This window comes from Pinus tabuliformis, chromosome 1_1 (assembly GCF_031772625.1).
Source record: "Pinus tabuliformis cultivar Carrire ecotype Pingquan chromosome 1_1, CPIR1, whole genome shotgun sequence".
NCBI classification, from domain to species: domain Eukaryota; kingdom Viridiplantae; phylum Streptophyta; class Pinopsida; order Pinales; family Pinaceae; genus Pinus; species Pinus tabuliformis.
The window spans coordinates 953,349,858-953,377,669 of NC_142297.1; the positions used below are offsets into that span (position 1 = coordinate 953,349,858).

Sequence of the window (27,812 nt, forward strand, 5' to 3'; positions counted from 1 at the left end):
TCTTGGACGAAGCTAAAAGAGTCTTGGATAACCATCCTGCTTCACCGCTGTGGCTTCCTCATGGATACAAGAAACTCTTGTCGAGTCCATAACTAATTGAAAATCTGACCGACACACTTTTGTTGTCAGTCGAAGCACCTATCATTGAAGATAAACCCTCTGAGTCCACACCGGACCAAAGTCAACAGGTCGAGACGACAGTCGACCCAGTCTTGTCTTCAGAAGGTCCACCTTCAAATGATACAATCACCAAAGAGAATGAGAACGACACCGTTCAAATTCTTTTTGTTAACACAAAATCCGATGAACCTGGGGGCAATCTACTTGTTCCTTTACCGTGGGAAGGAAGTTCATCAGAGATTCATCCAGCCATCTATTCAGTCCCTCCTCTAAGCAATCTAGTCATTTCCTTCGATTGGAATCTACTAGGGAGACCCCGCCTACCATCTAATGTACCATTCTGAATCATAGTACAAGCTTACAGAATGATCATGGCTGGTACAATCATAGATGAAGGGGCCTCTGTGAGTATCCTTTCCTCAACTACTTGGAAAGCGCTTGGTTCACCATCGCTTCTACCTGAGATTCGAAATTTGTCAGGCTTCAACAAAGGAACCAGTCGACCATTAGGGATCCTTCCAAATTTTCCTATAACTTTGAGAAGGAAAACCGTTTATCTGAACGTGATGGTAGTCCAAGGGCCATTAGATTACAATCTACTCCTTGGATGTGACTACATTTACAGCATGGGAGCTATTGTTTCCTCACTCTTTAGGGTGATGTGTTTCCCATATGAAGGCAGAATGGTCCAGCTCATTGACCAGCTTTCATTTCCTGGTTCAAACACGGCTAATAGTCAAATACCATCCCTAACTGGTCTTTTTGCACAAGGAATGTCTCATCAACCTCCAGTCCGTCCACCTGATGAGCACGAGTGATTTGGTGAATGTGACTAAACCTAGGGGGCATGCACCCTGGTCTGCTTTGGCAGAAAAACCTCAGATATAAGGTAGGTTTCCACATAGGATATATGACTGGTCTGACACACCCGTCCATTTAGGAAAATGGGATTAGACTGGAAAAGGATTCCTTCGTCAAACATTATGTGAGTGGAAGCTCCCACCATTCACCTTTGTCTATTTCGATGGACAGAGCCAAGGAAGTGTTTTGTCTGCAAATGCAGATGGAACAATCTTGCTAATGTGAGAACTTCCATATGGTAACCTGGAAACTCTACTTCTCTTTATATCTAGGGGCATGCAAACCTTTTGCATGCAAGTGAAAAGCGACCTTTTATTTTCGTAGTTTGTAGGCTTATTTTCTTTGTTTGTAGGATCTCAACCTTTAACCTCGTAGGTTGGTCATTCCTAGCTTGCATACAAAAGGCTCCGGAGCAAAGTTGCACATGGGCAATCTCCCTAAAAAATGAACCTACTGATGAGAGATATCCTTATTATATGACTGGCATGAGCAGGTTTACGCAAAGTTCAAGCTCGTTAAAAAATAAACCTAGCAATGAGCATATGTTCCCCCAGAGTTTAAGCTCATTAAAAAATGAACCCATCTTTCGGTAAATAACCTTTGTGATCGCATTGCTATCAGCTTTTGAGCCTTGGTCATGTTCTTACCATCACCTCCACTTTTTAGCCGATCATACGCCTCCACTTGATTGTTTACCCTTTTGAGGAACAACTGTGACGAGTGATTCTGTTAGCCATCTTCTTTACACTGCCATGATTGAAAAGTTCCAAACCTTACCTGGAACCAGCTGCTACCTGAAAATATCACTCGTTCCTCAAAGACGAGTCTCTTTTAAGCTCTTTTTAGACTCGTAAAATATAAAAATATTGCCGAGCAATTGGCCTCTCCAGCTCGTTAAAGTGATTGGAAGTGCCATCCCTCCTCTAGATTTTAATCTTTTTGGACCTGAGGGATCATTACACAAAAAGATCGAGCACTTGTCTTTTTTGGCTCGTTAAAGTGATCAGAAAAGTCATCCCTTTCGTATTATTTTATACTTTTTCAGACTTAAGGGATTATACTACGAAAAAGGATTACTGGAGTTTCCTTTCCGTCTCTTTTCAGACTCTCTAAAATTGAAAAGGACCGAGTTATCTTTGTCGTTAAACTCGTTAAAACAATAGCGACAAACTTGTCCATTACAGACAAGAGCGAGTTTCACTGTCGCTAGGCTCGCTAAAACATAGTGACAGGTTTGCCCGAAGGGAAAATTATAGAACAAGCATATGTTATCCTCCTCAAGCTTGACAAAAATAAAGAGGTACTGGTCAGAAATGACTGGGGAAAATTGGGAAGAAAACTTGAAGAACTTTATTGGTAGCAGGTTGCTCTTGAACATGACACTTTCACTCCATCACCATGATTGAGTCGGGTTGGGTTATTCCGTTCACCGGTCATATCACCATTGGTCCTCCGTACCATCCATTTTTGGGGTTAACGCTACCAATCCATTGTCAGTATCGCTGATATGTTCAAGAGAAGTTGCTCAGAGAATTCACCAACCAAGCTTACGCCTCATCTGCTACAATACCTTCACACTCCATTCTTTCATGATCGCCACCCTGAACCTTGTATCATTAGATTGTTTCACCTCCACAAAATCATTTGCTCCGTTCCATGTCGTAGATGTGGGATTCATTAAGGCCCTCCTACGACGGGTCACTTCTTGTCGACATCAGCTCATTATCCAAGAAGTTGACTTAGGAACAACCCTTTCAATACTTTGAAGCTTGCATGCCTCAATGGCAAGTTTCTCACTTCCGGCGACAGGTTTACATCAATGGACTTCGATTGAAATATTTTACGTGGCGTTCGACATCGACTCATGTATTCACACCACATGAATTTTACTGCAGTACCTTGAGGGTCATCCTCATTATCGGTGATTCCTCTCGCGCCTGTTAACAACTTACATCATTGGCTGGTAATCAGGCGATGTCTTTCCATGTTCAACGTCAGAACATCTTTTCACATGGATCGACTTGTACTTCGGGCGAAGTTTGAACAAGTTTGAAGACCCCGAATCTAGTTTCATCCGTCCGGGCTGCGATATATTCATGAAAAATAAAGACATCAAATGTATATCATAGTTGCACAGATAATCATCCAAGCTAAGGGATGTCTACCACACAGACGATTGTCTGTCCTCTGTACATGAAAATGAATTTATAAAGCTGAGCATGGGAATGCCCGCCTCAGCTAAATCATGAAAATATTATGAAGATAATGTATTGTATTATATCTTATTACAGGTCACCTTCCAGTTCAAAAAACCTTGGATCCTCATGATAAAGCATTTCACCTGACATCAGAAGATTTACGACCTCATGCTTTAGGGGGCAACTGTTATAGACATATTTGTGCACTGAAACCCCAATCATATATGTCCATAAACCAAGGGCTTCTAAAACCCTAAAATTGTTGTTTCATACCCTAAAGGAACAAGGTCAGCTGATTACATCATTTCCCAGAAGTTCTCCCTGAAAAACTGCTCAGAACTGGTCAAAATTGGACCATACAGACTACTCCATGCTGAGGGTGCGATGCATCTCACCTGTTACACATAGAGGGTGTGATGCATACTGGAAAGCCCTTCTGTAGGGTGCGATGAGCGAGAGTAGACAAATGGCAGAGGCAGTTTGCTAGGTGGAAACTCAGAGAATCTTCTAGAAACTTCTCATTTGACACTTGCCTCTCTGAATTCGCCCAGGGATGAGTAAGAGATAATGAAATCTCCAAGTGGAACCAAGAACTATCAGAGAAATGACACTAATCAAAATCCCAGAATCTGACTCACCCCCCTGCAAATATCTATATATGGATCCTTCATCCTAGAGATCCAAAGGCTAGAATTTTGTATTTTGTAAGGAAGTGTTGTTGGTTTCTCCGTGAAACATCATAGTGTTGGGTGATCTAGCTTTTCATGAGGTGAAGAGGGCTTTCATGCTGGGAGGATGGCACTGAGTCAGACCACTGGGTTGTATTCCTCTCTTCTACTACTTTTATCAATAAAGCTATTTGAGTTTTCCTCCATATTCTTGTATATTTCTGAATCTTGTATTGGTGTATGCATTTGTATGGTCAATATACATCTGATCCTATATTGTTTATGGTTATAGATCTCTATGCTTTGATGGTATTATGTTGCTTTGACTCTACAGGTGTTCTTTGAAGCGGGAAAAGTGAGGAAAGAGTGGCGAAGCTCTGTCAAAGGGGGGAGGAAACAAGCAAGGAGCCAAGAGAAAGACTGAGGTTGGTACTCTCTGCTTCTCTCTTATCTATCTCTCATAAAGGAAGACACAAGTAACTTTAGTTTGTTTGTTTCTAAGATAGCTACCTGTCTTAGTGGGACTAGCAGCTCTAAATGGACACTAGTTTTCCCGGTAACACCTATAACCTATTGTTTGTAGTCTAAAGTTGTTTCCTTGGATAGAAATTTCTAATGAGGTATTGTGCACACAAAAAGCAAATCATATGCCAAAGTTACGAACTCATCAAGTTGACATTCCAACTTACCCCAATGGGGACCACAAACTTTAGGCGCTTCATCTCCTAGAGTTAGGTTTTTCGATGTTTATGGTTTTTTTTGTTTCTTGTTGATAAAAAGACCTTTGAGCCTCATTGAAACATAGTTCAGAAGGCATGTATCCATCACATCTCTTCTCATAGATAAGCTACCATCTCTCACGCTAGTTTATTTCTCTTATATATGTAAACAATTTTCATGACTTGTTATTTATTAATTGAAGTTTTGTTTCATTGTATCTTTGTGTTCTTGTTTGAATCTATATTTCATTTCATTCCTTCATAAATTTGCATCAGTTGTATTAGAGTAGTCTACTTTTTCTTTGTTTTTTTTTGCATGTCCCCAATTAGGTCGGGGTATAAGGAGTTGGGACTTGAACTGGTTGAACCCTTTGAAGATTAGCCAAGACGACCCTGATGGCCTCCCATGGTAAAAGAAAAGAAAGATGAGGGAGTAGGAGATACTTTCAAAATGTTGCTCAAAGAGGCCATTAAACAATAAAGGAATAAGATGATGGATAATTTTTTCCTAGATACTTCAATGGGTATTAGCAGGCAAAGCATCTTCATCTAGTAGTCACTTCAGAGGCATTGACCCCTTTAAGGTAAAAGTTAACTTTCACATTCCTATGTTTGAAGGCTAGATAGACGCAGATGCCCTAGATAGGTGGTTAAATCTGGTGGAAGGATATTTTTTATTCCATAATTTTTTTGATAGGGAAAAGATTACTTTTAAACTCCTCAAAGTTGCCGCCCACGTCAAGGATTGGTGGGAAACTTACTATGAGTAGAGGGACGAGGAGGAACCCTCACTATTTTCAGCCAAACCGCTTTGGAATTCTTTCCAAGATGCATTCAAGGAACAATCTTAACCTATTAGGAGCTATGAAGATAAGTACATGAAATGGACCAAACCAACGCGTAGAAAAGTTCACAAATATTTTTTATAACTTAAACACAAAGTTGGGTATCGAGGATTTTAAGTGATATGTGGTAATCAAGTACCATGTTTTTTTGCACAAATACATCTAGGAAAAACTGGAGTTCCTGGACATCTCCTCACTTGGCGCATTGTACCAATATAGTATCAAGATCGAGAAGAAGTTTAAATAGAAGAAGAAAGACTTTGGATCTACAAACCTGAAGCGGGGAAAGGCACCTCCAAACCATAGAAAAAAGGACAGAGCCAAAGTGGGGTGATCTAGGCCAATCCATTGAATCCACAAGAAAATAATAGCACCACAAAGATGAATAAGAACATAGGAAAATGGTGTGAGTTCCACAAGAGCCCCACCCATAACATAAATGAGTGTTGTGCCAAATAGTCACTGGTGCTCAAGATAAAAGATTCAAATTCAGATGCATGTTTTGACATTGAGCTCGAACCCAATAAGGGAAATGACAAGGGGAAGAAGATTATTAATGTATAACTCAGTGCCATCGTTGCCACCACCAAGGTCTAGAATATTGAGCTCAAATATTTAGAGGAGGGGGAGCAGCTCTTCTACTCACAAATGTGGGTGAAGGGTTCTATGATCCATTTCATTGTCGATAGTGGGAACCAAAAGAAGCTTATCTCAATAGAGGTCATTAATCGGTTGGGCCTACCAACCACACCACATCCACATTCATACACCATTGAGCGGCTTCGCCAAGGACGAGATCTTCGCGTCAGCCAGCAATGCCACCTTCCCTACAACATCAAGCTCATCAAGGACTAGGTACTATGCGATGTTGCTCATCTTGAATTTTTTTATGTTTTATTAGGCCAACCATACTTGTGGAAGCTTCATGTTGCCTATGAGTCTATACCTCACACTATTGTTATTACTTTTGTTAGAAAATTATATTTTACAGAGCAATGGAACACATAAAATATTGCAGAAACACAAACACAGAAAATGCATAAAACAAGAGAGAGACACACAGATATACGTGGTTCACCAAATTTGGGCTACATCTATGGAGAAACAGTCAGTCCTTCCTTTTATATTATCCAGCAAAATTAAAAGATACAACCTATAGTAGATCCGCTGTAATTTTCTCTTCACTCTCACATAATCTCCTCTCTCTTTCTCACTCAGAATACACCTCTACATAGCCACAATAAAATTCCTTCATATATAGCTAGGGGGTTTCCTTCTAGGGAAAAAAGCCCTAAACATAACTTCTATCGTCGGATCTTCACCTAATGAACGACCAAGATTGACTACGAAATTACAATATTTTACAAGGAAATTTTACATCTATTTTTAGCTTTGGGGGCACTACCCCTGTAGAAATTTTGAATAATATGACACTTATTCACAGAGATTATCCCAATTATACACTATTACGGAATGCATGCATAATACATAACCTCCTCTACGTTGATCATCAATTTTGCAACATTAAAAACAATGAAACATCAATCGCATGCACACATTAACACAATATTTAACCCGGGGAAAGCATACAGCTGAAAACCCCACACTATCTATATATTATAATGATTGAGAACATGTAACAATACATAGTACAATACTCCTCACAAGTACTCAGTACTATCTCCACCTGTTACACACAAAACTAGCTCAGATCTGAATCAATTACAGGTTCAAATCTCCTCTGCTGCTTGCCTGCCTCCACTGCGCAATCTTGCATGAGAATAGATGAGAATGGCTGAAGCAAACTCGTTTTCCTTGGCTGAACCATGCAATCCTCATTGGAAATACTCAATCCATGCATGTGCAAAATATCATGCACAACTATAGTCACAACTAATAGCAATCTCAACCTCTAACACCTGTCTCCACTGAACTGTCCATGCACTGAGTTAACTGATGTATTCTTTAGTTGATTTATGAGTTAATAATTAGTGAATTAATTAACAATTAATTCACATCACTCATCACTAGTGTATTCTGCAGTTAGACTAAATACAACTAGTTCAACCAAGTCAAACTGAACACAACTCCATTAACTCCTCAATCAACTCCACCAAACTCAACCACATGAGTTCTAACTGAAGTCCACCATGCAATAGCTCAACTGAATCATAAGAAAAGCGTATTTTCTTCTGACAGCTGCATGTGCCACATCTGTAGCTCAAACTGAAGTGCTCCAAGAGGATAAGATAATGTTTATAGTCCAAATATTATTATGAGCTAATAATATTCGACTTTTCTATTTTTAGCCTGGCAGTCTAAAAATAGAAACCGCCCATATGTCTAAAAATAGAAGTCCATCTATTTTTACCAACATGACCAATCATCCACAAATAGCATCCTGCAACTCATAGACCATGATCCATATGTCTAAAAATAGACATAGTCTAAAAATAGACTTTGCGCCAAAAATAGCCTGCGGGTCCACTTAGTGAAGGCGACTTCTTTCCACTAAGCTCCATCATCTTGTTGCATTCTCAACACTCCCTCTCAACAAGATATGGATTATCAGCAACCCCTATCCTACCTTGGTGGTATTCAAATTTTCTCCTGGTGAGAGCCTTCGTCAAGATATCAGCATCCTGATCCTCCGTTGGAATGTATGAAAGTAACATGATTCTCCGTTGCACACAATCTCTGATATGATGGCACCTGATGTCAATGTGCTTGGATCTATCATGAAATACTGTATTAACCGAGAGTTTAATGCAACTCTGGTTATCACAATAAATCACTGTAGGCTCCAAGTATGAACCGAACAACCCGACCAGGATCTTCCTCATCCATATAGCCTCGCATGCAGCCAAACTTGCTGCCATATACTCGACCTCTACTGAACTGAGTGCCACGGATCTCTGCTTCCTACTGTACCAAGAAATTGCTATCGACCCGACACTGAATACCCCTCCAGATGTGCTCTTTCTGTCCGTTGGGCTCCCTGCCCAATCTGCATCCATGAAGCCACATAGCTTCACCTCATCCTCCTATTTGTACCACAATCCATATCCCGATGTGCCTCTGAGATAACGCAATACATGCTTTCCTGCCTTCCAGAAGAGCTTGGTTGGCTTAACCATAGCTTGTGAAAGTTGGTTAACAACATAGCATATATTGGGTCGTGTATTGACCAGATACATAAGCAACCCCACCAACTGTTGATAAACAGTGGCATCCATTACCTCCACTGAAGTAGCATCCTCCTTCCTCCAACCTCTAGGAAGAGGAGTATCAACAGGCTTGCAACCATGCATGTTGAACTCCTCCAGTATCTCCTGAGCATACTTACCCTGAGAAACAAATAGTCCATCACTGCACTACCAAATTTCCAATCCCAAGAAATAATGAAGGAGGCCTAAGTCCTTCATCTCAAACTCCTTAGCAAGATCATCCTTGCATGAAAGTATCAACAGCTCATCACCTGTTAGAATCAAATCATCTACATAAAGTACAATGATAAGCAACTTACCCTCCACCACAATTTGGTATAGGTTAGGATTCGCCTCACTCTTGGAGAATCCAAGTTCGGTGAAATAACTGTCTATCCATGTGTACCAAGCACGTGGTGCTTGTTTCAACCCATACAACGCTCTCTTGAGCCTACACACATGCGACTCGCTGCTGAAGATCTCGAAACCTTTGGGCTGCTCTATGTACACCTCCTCCTCAATGACTCCATTGAGGAACGCAGTCTTCACATCCATCTGATGAATGTGCCACCCCATCTACGCTGAGAGAGCAAGAATCGTCCGTATGGAAGAATACCTTGCGACAGGTGCAAAGGTCTCCTCATAATCGATCCCCTCTATCTGTGAAAAGCCTCGGGCAACAAATATTGCCTTGTACTTCTCCACACTCCCATCAGCTGCCTACTTCACTTTGTAGATCCATCTCAAACCCACCACTGATTTCCCTTTCGGTCTTGGGACAATCTCCCATGCATTATTTCTGACAATCGAATCATACTCTTCCACCATGGCATCTACCCATGCGGGATCCTCCACAGCTTCCTCGAAAGAGGATGGCTCAGTCACAACACATTTGCTCACAAGAGCCATGTATCCAGTGTACCGATCAGGTGACTATCTCTGTCTACATTGAGCTGTAGGTGGTCCTACAACCTTCTCTGCATCTTGAGCCAGTCGCTCAGCTTCTGTAATGCGCTTTCGCTCTTTGATGGTTGGCGCTTCATGAGTGGTCTCTTCCACTCCATGAACTTCGTCCTGTGGCTGATCCATGTCCTGAAGCTCATCCTTAGGAACTAATAGCTCCCCATCTGCATGCAAGTGTGGCTCCCTCTCAAGCGAACACTTCATGGCTTTCTCCTCCGGAAATTTGATATCCTGTTGCACAACAATCTTGCGACTATCTAGAAAATACACACGATAGTTGTGGGGCGTATCAGTGTACCCCACAAATATCCCAACCTTTGTGGTCAGCTCCAGCTTCTTCCTGGCATCCTTCATCACATGCATGTAAACGTTAGAACTAAAAATCCTCAGATGAGAAATATCAGGCCTCTTACCAGAATAAGCCTCCTCGGGTGTGCTCATGCCAAGTATCCTGTGAGGACAACAGTTCTGCACATATACTACAGTATTGCATGCTTTCACCCACAAGTGAAGGGGTAGGCCCTGATCATGCAACATCGCCCATGCAGCACCCACGATTGTTCTGTTCTTCCACTCAGCAACCCTGTTCTACTATGGGTTATGGGGAGCTATGAGCTCTCTTCGAATCCCTTCTGCACTGCAGAAGTCCTTGAACTCGCCAGAGATGAATTCACCACCATTGTCGCTCCTAAGAGCCTTCACCTTCTTCCCCGACTCCTTCTCGACCAGTGCTTTGAACTCACAGAACTTTAAGTATGTCTCGCTCTTCTTCTGCATGAAGAAGATCTAGCACTTTCGAGAGAAATCATCAACAAAGATCACATAGTACTTGTGCTTTGTTGTCGAAGCTACTGAGAAAGGTCCACACACGTCTGTGTGAATTCTCTCAAGGATCGTCGTGGCATGACTATCCTTCTCGTGAAAGGTGGCTTTCACAAATTTTCCCAAAGTACACCCCTTGCACTGATCTCACTGCGCAAGAGTGCCTTTAGGAAGCCCTGTAGTAATCTGTTGTAGTATCTTCAAGGCTCCATGGTGAAGGTGGCCCAATCTCCTGTGCCACAACTCACCATCATCCCGGCTCACCAATCCTTCTGCCTTGCATGCCATTGCTGCGCAGCCATATACATGCAACTGATAAAGGTTCCTAACTTGAACCCCTATCTTCCGGGTTTCTCTAGATGTCTTACTACGTAGGAAAGCCTTTCCCTCGCTGAAAACAACATCATATCCCTTGTCTTCTAACATCGCCACAGAGATAAGATTCTTCTTCAATCCTGGAACATGCATCACTTCCTTCAATGCGAAGGGTTTACCAGACTCCCTCTCAAAGGAAATGGTACCGATACCGGTTGCACTGTATCTACCATCATCGCCCATCTCGATGTGCACTCCAAGATCTTTATCCTCCAGATCAGAAAACAAATCTCGATCTCCTGTCATGTGAAAAGATGCACCACTGTCCAAGAACCATACCGATCCCATCACACTTGATACCAAGCATGCAATCAATGAAAAATCAAGCTCAAACTGCGAGGCTAAGGCCTCTCCTACTGCAGATCCAGCAGCTTGCTTATTTTTCTTCTTCTGCGGATAATTTGTGGCATAGTGTCCATGCTGGTGACAGTGAAAGCACTTCACCTTGGACATGTCCTGCTTCTTGCCTTTCGCACCGGAATGAGAAGCTTTCTTGTTCTTCCCCTTCTTTGCTTTGGCAGCCAAAGCGCAATTTTCTTCATCAGGTCCCTTTGATGAAGATCCGTCCTTGGTATTCCGCCTGATCTCCTCCTGCACAAGATCTGACCAAAGTCTCTCCCATCCTGGCAATTTCTCCCGACCATTGACAGAGTCCTGATAGGAATGCCAAATCTTCGGAAGACCAAGGAGAGCCAAGCTCACCAAGTCCTCATCATCGACAGTCACCCCCACACTTCCCAGCTCATCCCGACATTGAGTGAACTTCGTGAGATACTTGGGCATACTGTCTCCTTTCTCACACTTAATGTTTCTGAGTTTATCCTTGAGCGCCAACTTCCTCTGGTCTCTCTTGCTTTGGAATAGATCTGTCAATGCTTTCCACATCAAGTATGGAGAAGCCTTTCCATGCAGGCTGGACACAATGTGATCCTTCATGCCCTCCAACAGAATCCTTCGACACTTTGCTGTCTTCTTTTGCCAAGCATCAACTTGAGCAGTATCAGTAGGCTTTGGGACCTCAGCCTCTATGAACTCCTTCAACCCATTATCATCTGACACTGCCTCCATCCTGTCTTTCCATGCAATATAATTCGAGCTGCCCTCAAGAGCATACTCCGATTGCAATCCGTTGAAAGACATTGCAACGTTGACACCAAGAAAACACTGCTGCAAATTCGAATTCCACCAGCTCAAAACTCAACCGCTTCTGATCTAAAATTCGTGAGAACAAGGTATTTCTCGTACATAGATTGACTGTATGGGATTTTACCGGATATCTCACCTTCCAAAGGAAGGATGAATCTAGAGGCTACCTGGCCCGATTACAAACTCTGCCTGAAGAAATAAAATGTAAACACTTTCTGAATAATAGATGTGATGATCAACTCTGCTCTGATACCATGTAGAAATTTTGAATAATATGACACTTATTCATAGAGATTATCCTGATTATACACTATTGCGGAATGCATGCATAATACATAACCTCCTCTACGTTGATCATCAATTTTGCAGCATTAAAAACAATGAAACATCAATCGCATGCACACATTAACACAGTATGTAACCCGGGAAAGCATACAGCTGAAAACCCCACACTATCTATATATTATAATGATTGAGAACATGTAACAATACATAGTACAATACTCCTCACAAGTACTCAGTACTATCTCCACCTGTTACACACAAAACTAGCTCAGATCTGAATCAATCACAGGTTCAAATCTCCTCTGCTGCTTGCCTGCCTCCACTACGCAATCCTGCATGAGAATAGATGAGAATGACTGAAGCAAACTCGTTTTTCCTTGGCTGAACCACGCAATCCTCATTGGCAATACTCAATCCATGCATGTGAAAAATCTCATGCACAACTATAGTCACAACTGATAGCAATCTCAACCTCTAACACCTGTCTCCACTGAACTGTCCATGCACTGAGTTAACTGATGTATTCTTTAGTTGCTTTATGAGTTAATAATTAGTGAATTAATTAACAATTAATTCACATCACTCATCACTAGTGTATTTTGCAGTTAGACTAAATACAACTAGTTCAACCAAGTCAAACTGAACACAACTCCATCAACTCCTCAATCAACTCCACCAAACTCAACCACATGAGTTCTAACTGAAGTCCACCATGCAATAGCTCAACTGACTCATAAGAAAAGTGTATTTCCTTTTGACAGTTGCATGTGCCACATCTGTAGCTCAAACTAAAGTGCTCCAAGAGGATAAGATAATGTTTATAGTCCAAATATTATTATGAGCTAATAATATTCGACTGTTCTATTTTTAGCCTGGCAGTCTAAAAATAGAAACCGCCCATATGTCTAAAAATAGAAGTCCATCTATTTTTACCAACATGACCAATCATTCACAAATAGCATCTTGCAACTCATAGACCATGATCCATATGTCTAAAAATAGACATAGTCTAAAAATAGACTTTGCGCCAAAAATAGCCTGCGGGCCCACTTAGTGAAGGCGACTTCTTTCCACTAAGCTCCATCATCTTGTTGCATTCTCAACAACCCCCAAACCCCTGCCAGGGGGGGCTCATAAAATTTTCGTCGACCAGCACTGAACTCAATTAAAAAATGGGTGGCATTGTCGCCCCATTATGAACTGGGGTCCAACGTGGTGATACCTCTTAATAAAGAAGATAATCAAGCTCCCCAACCAACAATATCCCACTTGGAGATTAATGATAGCAACTCCGTCATTTCTTCATTTGTTGGAAAATGACACCACTTTGGACCTGCCTATTTCTCATCTTCATCATCATACTTAAAAACCAATCGAAACCGAGTAGAATTTTAGTTTCTTCTTGGTTACGACTTTTGTTAACATATCTACAAGATCTTGGCTAGTGTGTATCTTTTCTAGCTTCAACTATCGATCTTCCAACACTGACCATATGAAATGGTATTTGAGATGTATATGCTTAGTCTTGGAATGAAATTTTGAGTTCTTTGCAAGATTAGTGGTACTTTGGATGTCATTATATAACCTGCCCAACTCCTTCTTCTTACCCAATTCATCTAGAAACCTTTGTAACCAAACCATTTATTTACTAGCCTTTGTAGCATCAATATACTCTCCTTTTGTCATTGAGAGTGCAAAAACACTCTGTAATTTTGAAGCCCAATTGACTATTGTTCCACCTACAGTAAACACATACCATATGGTTCTTCTCATGCTATCTCTATCGCCTGTCGTAGTTGCATCAACATATCCCTGTAGAGCAATGTTTGAACCACCAAAGCATAATGATTGATTTGTGGTACCTCTCAAATACCTAAGAATCCATTTCACTGCCATCCAATGTTATTTTCCTGGATTGTTCATGTACCTTCTTACAACTCCCACTGCATGTGCAATATCAGGCCTTGTGCATACCATTGCATACATTAAGCTTCCAACTGCTGATGCATATGGAACTTTAGACATAAAACCCATATTTTCCTGATTCTTGGGACACATCTCCTTACTTAGTTTGAAATGGCTAGCCAAAGGTGTAGTAGCTGGTTTTTCATTCTTCATATTAAATATTTCCAACACCTTTTGTATTTACTCACTCTAAGGAAATGTTAATTTGTGATTTTTCTTGTCTCTAGTTATTCTCATACCAAGGATTTGTTTTGCAATACCCAAATCCTTCATTGCAAATGAATTTGCCAATTTTCCTTTGAGCACATTTATTTCTTGCATATTAGAACCTCCAACAAGCATGTCATCTACATACAATAACAATATAATATAGTTGCCATCATTTTTCCTTTTGAGATAAATACAATGATCAGAGTGACATTTAGTATAACCTTGTTCAGACATAAACCTGTCAAATTTTAGATATCACTGCCTTGGAGCCTGTTTTAAGCCACACAAGCTCTTCTTCAATCTGCACACTAGTTTATCTTTCCTTTTGACCTCATATCCTAGTGGTTGCTGCATATAGATCTCTTCCTCCAAATCCCCATGGAGAAAGGTCGTCTTTACATCTAACTGCTCAAGATGCAAATATTCTGCTACTACTAGAATTAAAATAGTTCTTATTGAAGTCATTTTTACAGCAAGAGAAAATATTTCCTCAAAGTCTATACCTTTTTTCTGTGCAAACCCCTTCACCACAAGTCTAGCTTTATGTATTTTTCTACTTCCATCTTCTTCCTTCTACCTGTAAACCCATTTATTCTGCAATGTTGTTTTACCTGCATGCAACTTGACTAAGTCCCAAGTTTGGTTATGTACCGAGGAGTCCATATCTTCTTTCATGGTTAGCTCCCACTTCTTCCTGGTTTCTACCTGCATTGCTTCTTCATAACATTATGGTTCACCAAAATCAGTCAACAATACATAATATAATGAAGGAGAGTATCGTTCAGGTTTATCCTAATAGATATTCTAACACCACTTTCAGGTGTTTGAGGTGCTTTTTGTTGTTGTAGTTACTGTTTTCGTTGTGGCTATTGATCATTATGATTTTCAGGGGCCTTTACGTTTTATGTGATCTCATCAAGCACTATGTATTCTTTGTTTTATTTTTCATGTTTCTTTTCCTGCATCTAATCCTTATATAAAACCTTTTCATTGAATATGACATCTCTGCTCCTAATGACTTTTTTATTTTCATAATCATAAAAGCGATAACCAAAATCATTAACACCATGTCCAATAAAGGTACATTTATTTGATTTTTCCTCAAGCTTTGTTCTATTTTCTTTATTAATGTCGACAAAGGCTTCACAACCAAAAGTCTTTAAAAAACAGTAGTTTACCTTTTTACCTGTCCATGCCTCCTTTGGAATACCACCATCCAAAGAACTTGAAGGCCCTCTGTTTATTAGATAAACAACAGTATCTACAACATTTTCCCAAAATTGTAAAGGCAATCTTGCATGAAATCTCATGCACCTTGCACTCTCCATGATTGTCATGTTCATACTTTCTAACACACCATTTTCTTATGATATTCTTGGAACTATCTTCTCTTTGTGAATTCCATTCTCTGAACAATATTTATCAAACTCTTTGCTGCAATATTCACCTCCATTTTCTGATCTGAGACACCTCAACCTTGTTCCTGTCTCATTCTCAACCAAATCTTTCCATTTCTTGAGAGTATCAAATACATCAGATTTATTTCGAATACAATAAATCCAAGTTTTCTTGGTTACATCATCAATAAACGTAACATAATAATGAGAACTACCGAGAGGTGATACCTGAGCAGGTCCCCATATATCTATATGCACAAGATCTAATTTTTCGTTCTTCTTTTCTTTCCCAACTCTGAGAAATCTGACTCTCTTCTGTTTTCCATAAACACAATTCTCACATAATTCCAAATCAATATGCCTCAAACCTAGCAACAAATTTCTTGAGTGAAGAATCTGCATCCCCTTCTCACTCATGTGCCCGAGCCTATGGTGCCACAATGTTGTATTTGCTCCTATAGAGGTTAAAGCATTAACAAAATTAAAAATACCATTGCATAAATACAATGTACCAACCTTTTCTCCTTTTGATATTACTAGGGCTCCTTTAGTGACCTTCTAGTTTTTATTTGTAAAAGTAGTTACACATCCTTCAACTCCCAAATGCCCTATTGAAATTAGATTTCCCTTCAGATATGGAAAATGTCATGCCTCCTTCAATAGCCATTGGTTTCCATTATGTTGTTTTATGAAAAATTTACCCTTTCTAATGATTTTACAGGGTTTATCATCACCCAAATGAACTTGTCCAAAATATCCTTGAACATAATCATGAAAATGTTTCCTACCAGATGTGGAAGCGAATGAGGCCCCTGAATCTACCACCCAGCCATCAATAATATTTTCTAATGAAATAATCAAAGCGTCTTGCAACACATCACTTGTCACATTTTCTCCATGATTGTTTTCTTGTTGCACATCTCCCTCTTTTCCCTTTAGGAACTTACAGACTTTCTTCAGGTGTCCTTTCTTCCCACATTTTCAGCACACTATCCCCAATATAGACTTGGATCTGCCTTTCCTTGACTTACTACAATATCTTAGGCTCTTTCCTCTTTCCATTTTTCTTCCCCTAGTCTCTATAGTCAAAGCATTACCTGATGACTCACCAGAGCTTTTCCGTCACATTTCCTCGCTAAGGATTGCATCAACAACATCATCAAACTTTAAAGTACTAGATCCAGAGACAGAATTACTAATGGCCATGACTAAACCATTCCAACTTTCTGGCAATGAGCACAGAAATAACAGAGCCCTAACTTCATCATCAAAATTTACTCCTACAGAACATAACTCACTTGTAACTATATTAAATTCATTTAAATGACCAGCAATAGATCCACCTTTTGAAATCTTCATATTAAATAAACGCTTCATAAGAAATACCTTATTTGAGGCCAATGTCGACATTAAACCCTCTGTTGTTGTTTCCTTTGAAATATTAAAGGTTGTCGACACTGCTAGGCACATCCGTATTGATCCAAGTGTCCTTCTATCGAGAATATCCCATTCTGTGTTTGACATACTCTTTGATTTCTTTATCTTTCCATTTAATGGTAGGTATAAATATTTCTAATACAAATAATCTTCCATCTGCATCTTCCACAGTTGGTAGTTTTGGCCGTTAAAATTTTCAACCCTAAACCTACCATCTTCCATCATTGCTCCCACTCGAACCAGGAACCCTTCTCTCCTACGAGTTTATCAATCAAATAGACCTTTGGCTCTGATACCAGTTGTTAGAAAATTATATGTTAAAAATCAATGGAACACATAAAATATTGTAGAAACACAAACACAGAAAATGGATAAAATAAGAGAGACACACACAGATATACGTGGTTCACCCAATTTGGGCTAAATCCATGGAGAAACAACTAGCCCATCCTTTTATATTGTCCAGCAAAATGAAGAGATGCAACCTACAACAGATCCGTTGTAATTTCCTCTTCACTCTCTGTTGGGAACGGGTCCCCTAGGGGTCAATTTTGGGGTTAAAACACCCAAGTTTTGGCGCAGAAGGCCCGAATTTTGTGTAAAGAAATGTAAAGTCTCCACATTTTGTGGTCGTGGAGCGCGAAGAGTCTAGATGAGTTGTGTTGATTTTGGAGATCTACCCATGGTCCGCGAAGGGAAGTCTTAGAATATCTTGACCATATTTTGCATTTTATGATTTCCTTTTTCTTTTGTTTCTTGCTTGAAGCCATGATATGCTTTTAACTTTCTTTTAGCTACATCAACCTCTAGATAAATGTTTCCATGACTGACACATATATGTGGACAAAGGGAGGGGTGTTCTAAACCCTATGGACTCTATGGACTCAATGGTCATCTGGAACCAGAGAAGGGAAATACTGAATAGGGCTCATAATGTGCGGAGGGAAGTGATAAAATATGGAATGGGGAAAATGATAACATTCTATCTCAATTGAGGTTTCCCATGTAGTTCCCTTCCTAAATCCATGTACCATTAGGGGAGATCCCACTGGAATAGGATTGAATATTAACCCCCTATTTAAGGTGAGGGAAAAAAACATAGTCAAAAACCTTCCTTCTTCTAAGTCACCCAACAATCCATGCCAAATTCCAAAATGAAAAACAAGCATAAGCACCCGATTTCACAATGAATAACAAACCTTTTGGGTTGGATTTCCACCTTCTAACATGTCTTATTGACAAATGGGAGAGGAAACATATGATTAATGTAGTTGGCAGTGATAAAGTGATACATCACATCAACGACAAGGTGGATGTCAGGGGTTGTCAGCTACCGACTGGAAGAATATGATTAGGAGAAATTCCCTCCTAGGGGTACCCAATTTTGGTGGGTGGCACGCTCTAAAACAAAACACACTCCTATCAAATACCATTTTCTTAGAGAACAAGTTGTTGATCATTGCCAAGTTAGAATACATTCCAATAGAATATAAAATTGTAGATATATTTACCAAACCCCTTCCCAGAGAGTTGTTTAAATATATTAGAAAAATTATGGATGTAATATCTTCTTCACAAGGGGTAGTAGCCCACTAATTTCAATTAATCTACTTTTTAGTCAAGAAATATGTTGGCGATAAGGGGAGTTCAAGGGAAGAATATGCATCATCATAGGGGGATTATATTCCTTTTTCCATTGTTATCAAATGGGGAGAATAAGCAAACATCAAGAGAAGAAAAATTAGAAAATAGATAGGGGGAGTTCTCAGCTCAAATACATCAATATCTAAATGATGTCTAGTATTTTTCCATCAATGAAAAAGGGGGAGATTGTTGCACATGTGTTGTAATTGATATTAAAGATGTACTAATTAATCTATAAAGTGTTGAAATGATAACGAGATTGTTGCTTCAGGAGGAGCCTCTACCTATTAAATTCTATTTACACAAAGAAATAATACTTATTCTTAAAGAATGAAAAATAAATCCATATTAAGGTAGAAATGCAGATGCAAAATAATCCAGATGAATTTGGATTGGGGAAAACATATGGATGCAATGTGATGCTTGTTCCCTCAACGTATCTTGGCACTCTCTTCAAATGTAAAAGAATCCATATGGATCCATATCAGTATGTTCATCCAAATGGCATATGACATTCAACCCTCAACATATTGAAGCATGGTCTAAGCATTCTTCCCAATAAATATTATAGAATTTGGATTTTTAAGTAGAGTGACTTAAGCCAATGGTTGCAAGAAAAGGTCATGAGTGGCTAATTATATAGCCATCAAAGCTAAGGTATAATTAAATAGGAAATCTGTCCATCCAGGAATATCCAAGCATCGAGCAGTACTGTAGCCATAAGCTCAAGCCAAATCACTAGGTACCTAAATTTGGCTCAACCAGTTGACACAAGTGATAAGGTTGATAAGCGGTGCCACAAGGAGGTTATTTGGTAATACAAATGACATGAATGCATTAGGGAAGGACATGTGGCGTGATGTATTGGATTTTTTGGCCAACTAAATGGATTATTGGAAAGTGACTCATGCCAAGTACATGTCACCATCAAGACACGTTGCAAGCCTGGGCTAGTCATAAAAGGTGACTTAGCAAGTAAAGTGGTAGGTGATTTGGAAAGTGACTTGGAAAATTGTGGGTCCCATTTTAGAGCTAAAATATTTTGAAGTAGTCCAAATATCTGGCCATCTGGGAATGCACTGAGTTAAATGTTTGTTTGTTTGACTTGGATTCCATATTTAAAGGAGGCAATTAAAGAAAAGTTCCATTTTGTTCAAGGTTCCACACTAAAAAGTAAATGAAAATTCATCTAGGCATCCAGTAATCTGGATGTGAACTCAATGTTATCAATTAAAAAATAGTCCAAACCTCAAATACATTAGAGATGTGATGTAATTCTATGGTTACAATCCCAATTCATGAAGGGCTTGTATTTAACACCTAGAGCTAGAGGAATTGAAAAAAATATGGGTATCTAGTGATCCTCCTATGTACATAGTGTGTTTGACCAATAAGTACTCGAACTATGGATTTAGTGGAGTAACTTAAGACCGCAGTCCCATCCTAAGTCATGAGAGGATAATGTTTAGCACTTAGAGCTAAAGGGAAAAAGAAAAAGAAATCTAGGAATTTTCAAATTGCCTTTGTTAATGTCGACTTGGATTTTATATCCATTAAAACTAATCATTTAATAATATTGTCCCAACACAAGGTCATGTGGGATGATAGTTGAGCCCCAAGAGTTGGAGTCAATGCTCAAGTAACTTGCGTAAACAAGACATATGGATATCAATATATTCATTATATACATGTGGACCCAGATCCTAGATATGTTGAAACACTTTTGAACATGGTCATGACGTGTGGTCATGGGTTCTCAAGAGATTATCCCTTGGGGGCCAAGGAACCATGAAAATAAGATTTATTCAGGTCATTCAGACTAGATCTTCATTCATGAAAATAGAAAAATATTCAAAGTCATATGGATTGGCTCCCCATGGCATGTCACCCCTGACCAAGTATGTGTTGTCATAATATGGTATAAATAACTTAATCCGGAGAGGTTTGAAGTTTTGAAATGTGACTGTGGGTGGCAACAAAGTACTATGGCAAGAACAGATAAATTTGAGTTCTATGGGATCGAGTGCAGAAGAAGTCTAAAAACGAAGCCTAAGGAAGACAGGTGACTTAGTAGGGAAGATGTTCAATCTAATTCCAGTTAAACACTATAAAATTTGTAATTTTGATGTTGGTTGTAGTGTGAAAGAATGCTATATAAATTCTAAAAATGGGATTTTGAAGAATAAGAACAAAGTCCAATGCACAAAAGATCAAAGTTAGTAAATTTGCAAGATCGTGTAGTGCATAACACATAATTGTATCCGTTTAGGGGACATGTGTATCCTTCTATTTGGTGCTAGTAAATTATTTCAAGGGAATGGTGTCTCATTTTGGTTGGTGTCAGTAAATCATTTTAGAGGATTGTTATCTCCCTTTGGTTGGTGCCAATAAATCATCTCAGGGGATCGATGTTTCCTTCAGGTTAGTGCTAGTAAATCAATGTAACAGTAGGTTTGTTCCTACAATATCATTTATAATAAAATAATTTTCATCCATATCTGGTGTATTCTTATGTTGTTGATGTGATTCAAATTGTATATGCATTGAAATTTTTTGACTGGTTAAAAATTGGCCATTACATTGTTTCACCCCCCCACCGCCCCCTTAGTATAATCATAATTCCAATAATTTATGTGTGTTAAATAACCATTCTTTCGTCCTCCCATAATAGCCTTTTGCAAATAAGTGTAACTTCCATCTCTCTTTCTTCAAAGATAAGATACCGCCATTACAACTATTTTCTATTCTATATTCTATTGTTTTATTTATTAATAGAAGTTGTGATTTCACTATATTATTGTGCTTTATACTATATTTCTCTATGTGCATCTTTCATTTCCCTTCCTACATTTCATTTCATTCCTTGTACAACCTAGATCAATGACTAATACCATTTTTTGTGCCAAATGATAAAATGCCTCTTACTCCATAAGGTAGCTACACACTTGTTTTCCCATGTGAAAATGCATTCTTGTGAATCATTCATTAAGTGGATGCAGACAACAAATTAATTAAAGACACTCATGCAAAGGCTATCTCCTAATTCAGGGCTTCAATATTAAACACATGCTACAAGCTTACCATGGAAAAAATTGAACTTAAAGATGATTGGATACTATAGTTTCCTCATAACTACAAATAAGAGAAGAAGAATTGGTGGGTTATAGGGAACAAGTTATAGAATATCATGAAGAAAATATAGTAGTTATCCCATTGTGATGGTTAGAATCCCATACATATTTGTTGCAACACTTATATGTAGAATTTATGGAGAAGAAGTGCTATGAACTCTAAAGAATCACGGGTTCCTCTAATTCACACAATCATGAGAATTGGCTATAAATTCAAGTAGGCTATCATCATTTATGACTCCCTAAAGGATACCATATTAGTAGAATAATGCACAATTCCAATGAAGCATCTTAGTTTCCACATGTCATCCTATTTGTTGGACATAGTATGTTTAGCACATGCCTTCCCAAGCATGGGTTAGAAATGGAAATGATCCACCTATTCATGTATATTTCTAGGACATATAAGAACACAAATATCACATTCACTATCACAACATCTATGAACATTTTTTTATTCTCTTGTTCCACTTACTACTTTATCCTCTAGTACCTTGTATGGCAAAAAAATAAATGTAGGAAGTTGGAAAAAATTGAGATTGATATGTATTAGAACATGGGGCTTACAGCATGGTGTATGTATTAGCCAAACCCCCTCACTTATTCTAAAACTTTGTACATGATAAGCGGTCCTACAGGAAGTGGCATACCATACTCTAGTGTATGGAGTTGGATAATCCCTCGTTAAGGAAAAAACCTATCAAAGCCACCAATTCCTTTCTATGTGGGATCCTATGATTCTAAGGATGGAAAAGAAGTGTAGGTAGAATTTAAAAACTTGGCAACCTTCTACTTCAAGAAGAAGAGATTCCATAGACCCTACCCCTTAAAAGTTGTCAATAAATATTGTCAAGTCTATAAATATAGATGGCCATATGAAATTGAATTTTGGAAGGATAAAAAAATATGGAGAAGGGCCACTGATTATGCTAAAATCCTTTCTAGGATGTGAGGTATCTTAAGGTCAAAGAAAGAATCAGTAGAAAATAAAGTTACAAATAAGGCAACATCTAAGAAAGAAGGAATAGGAAAATAATATGAAGCATTAAGGCTTCAATAAAACATGGTCGTATTAGTAGAAGTAAAGAAGAAAATAAATGAACATAAAGAATAGGACAAGATGAAACTTTGAAAGAACATGAAGAAAAATTGAAGCTTGTTGAGGAAGAAAGTAGAAAGAATGACGCAGAGGACATGAAAGTCCAAGAAGAGGCCCAAAATATTGACCCCATAGATATTGATTCTCCTAATTTATCTTATGGCACATCCTTGAATGAATCTCACTTTCCTTTAGGGGAACTATGACTGAGAGAATTTACTTCTAAATCCAGCAAAGTAGCTAGCCTTAACTCCTTCAGATTTTACAAAGCTAAAGGAAAAATAGTGAGAAAACTATAAAGAGGCTTTTTGTTTCTAGTGCTCTAACACTTTTAGTAACTACAAAAACACGTATGGTTGTGGATATCTGAGTAGATCAATTTTCCATATTATCAACAGGGGTGGCATTCACTCAAGCCTTTGAACACAATATTATAGCCATAATTAAAGAAATATAAGACTATAAATCCTAAGTCAAGAGCGTAGAATAATAAGTAAGACATTATGAAGGTATAGGACAAGCATTTTTGAATTTAGATCCTATGTTAATGAAGTATATGAAAAATTACATGCCACGTTGACATAATTATTCATTAATCTACAGGAATTCGAGGACCTAGATACTTAGATAATTACATTTTTGAGCGAAATCAAGGGCAAAAAAATAGAACTCGAGGTACATCTAGCTAGGGATAATGTGAAAAAATAACCTAAAAAAAATTCAAATGCACAATAAAAATATCCTAAAAATGACCAACAAGGAAAACCAAATCAATTGTGCAACACTTATAAACAACTAGAATAATGGAGAGAAATTAGAAAAGGACCTAAGAAACTAGGTTAGCGACCCTACTAGAATCCAATACACTTTTACTAAAAGAATAATCCTAAAAGATTAATCGAAAAGTGTAGACTACACAAAATTGGAGACTCGGGTCAACTAAAACTAGATTCTAATAAATCCAGGAAAAACAATGTATTTTAGAAAAAATTGCATGGGGATGGCTCAAAAAAGCAATCTTAAGGAGCACATAGTACTTACCTCAAAAAATCATAAATTAATAAGCTCCTTTTTGGTCACATTAACAAAAGACATGGGCATCTTGTCCTACGACTCATCTACCTACAAAATTACATTAAAGAATATGCTTTTTAGAAAAATATTAAGAGTCTCTTCTTACCATGAAGTATCAATCATGTACTTTAAGGATAAAGTTGAAAGGAAATGCATAATATTTGCCTTCAATTGTAATGTATAATATAAAGTAGGAAAGTATAATATAAAGTAGGAAAAATATAAATTAGGAAAGTTCAAGAGTTGTAAGTATAGAAGTTCTAAGAAACCATTATATATATATATATATATATCAAATAACAATCATTAGAAAGGACTTTCGTTTTTTATAATTTTTTGGAATTATTTTTGAAATTTAAAATGAAAAGAAGTCTTGAAGGTAATTTAGGAAAAGAAATGATTTCATTTTATGTGCAATGAACTAATTTCAACTTTTTGTATTGGCATTTTCACTCATGGGGATTTACTAGGAAGCAACACCATACCATGTGGGTTCATATTGGGGGATATATATTGAGGAAAAATTGACTTAATATATTGAGGGATATATAGGGGGTAAAGGGATTTTGTATTGATGGGTATAAAAAATGGAGCTCAAAATTAATAAAAAAATATAAAGGGGTATAAAAAATGTTAATGAAAAAATAGATACCTACAATATCTAATGAAAGTAGGGGTTTTTTGAATTGGGGAGGTGTATTGGGTTCATATTGGTAGGGGGTTAAATAATGTGATTTTTAGAGGTATTTTCCAATATGTAGTCAAATTAGGGGTATTATTTAGTATGCTATAAACGCAGACGATATGTCATAGGTTCATTGAGTGAAGCCCCCTTGTCTTCACTATTGTAAAGTTATATTATTCATTTGACAAACTATTTTTTTGTGAATGTTGTAGCTTTGCTTTTGGTCACTTTTATGATATTATTGCTTTGAGTTGATCAATAGGTTATTAATGAAATTCTTGCTAAGTCATACTATTTATTTTGTGTGTTCCATTCATTACTTCTAGTTTTTTCACTTTTTCTTAACAACTAATTGGTGTGGAGGTGCAAGAATGAATTCCATAATTTATCTTTTATTTATTTCCTTAGTTTTTTCCTTACTAGGATAGGGTAGAATAGTTTTTCTCTTCTATATCTAGATTAGTTAATATTGCACTAAGATGCATTTCAATCACCCCATACCCATTCATTTACAACAATTACAATTGGGCCAAAATACGGATGAAGCTCCTCTACCAAACAATGTAAATTTTATTTGAGACTTTACATCAAGGAGTACTCAATAGGGATGAATCTCCTATACCAAATGTTGTTAGGTTAAATTGAGAATTTACATCAGGCAATACTATATCTACTAATGGGCATTTTCGCCATGTCAACACAGGTTTAAGGTTAGAAACTTTTTCATTTGTTTCATTGAATTGGACTTTAATAGCCAAGTTAGCCATTAAATTGGTACCAAAATGAGCTTACTAGATACTTGGTTTAGCCCATGTTGGGGTCAAATAGCCATGAGAACTAAAAGTTCCCAAAAAAATTGAAGATCTTATGAGACATTCATAAGTTTCTTTTAAAAACTGGTGTCTAGACATCCCTATTTTTAACAAGAAATTGGTAAAAAACATTAAAAGCATTCCCAAATTTTACATAATCATCCCATATAAAAAAAACCATTTATTACTGTTCTAAAGTTTCTAAAAACCTGAAAATTTGAAAAATAAACATCTTAATAATAAAAATAAATAATAATATAAATCATATGAAATTAAAAACCCTTATATCATATCTAATTACTATTAATATATAAAAAAAATAATTAAATTTCATTAATATTTTATTATTCATGAATTATCAAAATATATATCTCATAACTACTCTACTTTGCTTGAATTGACCATCTTTTCATTTAGAATAATTAAAAAAAATAACTTCAAAAAATAAAGAACTATAAAATTCAAACTAATATAAAACTTTAAGTCCAAAACCACTCACATAAAATACCTTCATACTATTTAAAAACAAAACAAAAACTAACCAAGGACCATAAACTATTGCCATGCTAAAGGTAAAACCAAATGTAACCAATAAAACGAAAGGTATAAGATACAGGTACCTGTAAAAAAGGCTGCCCGGAGGATATCTCCACTCGAACGAACTGAAATTACATGCATGTCAACCTGTGAACGGTTTGTTTTCTGGAGGATCTGCTTGAGCTCCCTTGCCTTTTCTATATCATTTGTATTAATGCCTCGGAAAAAATGTGATTCAACAAATTTGGAATTTGCTTCCATTTCAATTTGAGACAGCAGCTCCATAAATTTGTATACAGCTTGATAATCTAAAGGATTCACTATAAGCATAATAACAAAAGTCAAGTTATTATGAAAAGGTTGAAAAACACATTAAGCATTTATAAAATGACAGTTTAAAGAAATATTAAATGCTTTAGATCAATAGTTTCAGAGCAGGTTAACAAAGAATCGTCATTTCAAAAAATACATACGTTTACATATGTTTCTGGTTTATAATTCAGATGGTTAGGTGGACTGATTTTCTCATACAATCAAATATGTTGGTCAATTTATAAGTCGTTGTACGGTAATTGTTGGATGGTTTGAAGTTTTTCTGGAAATATTTTTTTGCCTGAAATTTGTTAAAATTTAATAAAATTTTGTTGGAATTATTAGTTTCATTTGTGAATTTTGCATAATTCCAATGCCTTAAGAAATTTTTAGAGTGTTGGATCTTTATGTTATTTGAAACTAGAAACAGAAACAAAACAGAAATAGAAAACGAGAAATAGAATTTGGAGGCTTCGCATATAAGAAATGAGGAGAGAGGAAAAACAAGATTAAAGGTGAACCATATAAAACAAAACATTATTTCACGTGTAAAATTGTAAAAAAAAATTCATAAAAAGTGATTTAATTTTACGAAATAAATGATAATTTTGCAGATGCAAAAATTTGGGCGAAATGGGGAGAGAGAAAAAACAAGATTAAAGGTGAACACTATAAAACAAAACATTTATTTCATGTGTAAAATTGTAAAAAAAACATTCATAAAAAGTGATTTAATTTTAAGAAATAAATGATAATTATACAGATGCAAAAATTTGGGCGAGCTGCATGTCTTGGGTGATTTTGAAGAATTAGGGCTAGATGCATATCTCGAGTGATTTTAAAGAGGAGAACCTCCTATTAGATTTAGCCAAAACCATGACCAAGGCTATAGGGAGCCCTGCTCAACCCTTGGTCCCATACATTGATTGCGGAGACCCTACTCAACCCTTGTCCATACATTGGTTGGGGAGACCCTGCTCAACCCTTCGCCCCTCACACTTGTAGAAATTCCATGTAGATTCAAATTGGAAATTGTAATATGCTAAAACAATAGACTTGAATCTACTCTACTCATCAACGGAAACAATAATTGATCGATGAAACCACGAAACATACAAGAGAAAAAATTTAATCACATAACACAATGATTTTATGGAGAAAGCAAGAGGTAAAACCCCCTGCTATCTGTATATTGCATTAATAAAAAATATGAGAATATTACAATGTTTTTCTCAAACACAAGCAACCTCTACACTATCTCTATCTATCTCATTGCTTCCTAGCCAAGCTTTGGATGAATA

General features: G+C 37.5%; 1 protein-coding gene across 1 annotated transcript in view; it reads right to left on the reverse strand.

Annotated features, from left to right (window-relative positions):
* The window catches only part of LOC149217655 (bifunctional TH2 protein, mitochondrial-like), a 56,763-nt gene that overhangs the window by 12,379 nt on the left and 16,572 nt on the right, over nucleotides 1–27,812 (reverse strand). Inside the window, exon 5 of the mRNA XM_089390317.1 lies at nucleotides 26,283–26,519. Within this exon, the coding sequence (XP_089246443.1) occupies nucleotides 26,283–26,519 (237 nt within the window). The remainder of the gene's footprint in view (nucleotides 1–26,282; nucleotides 26,520–27,812) is intronic.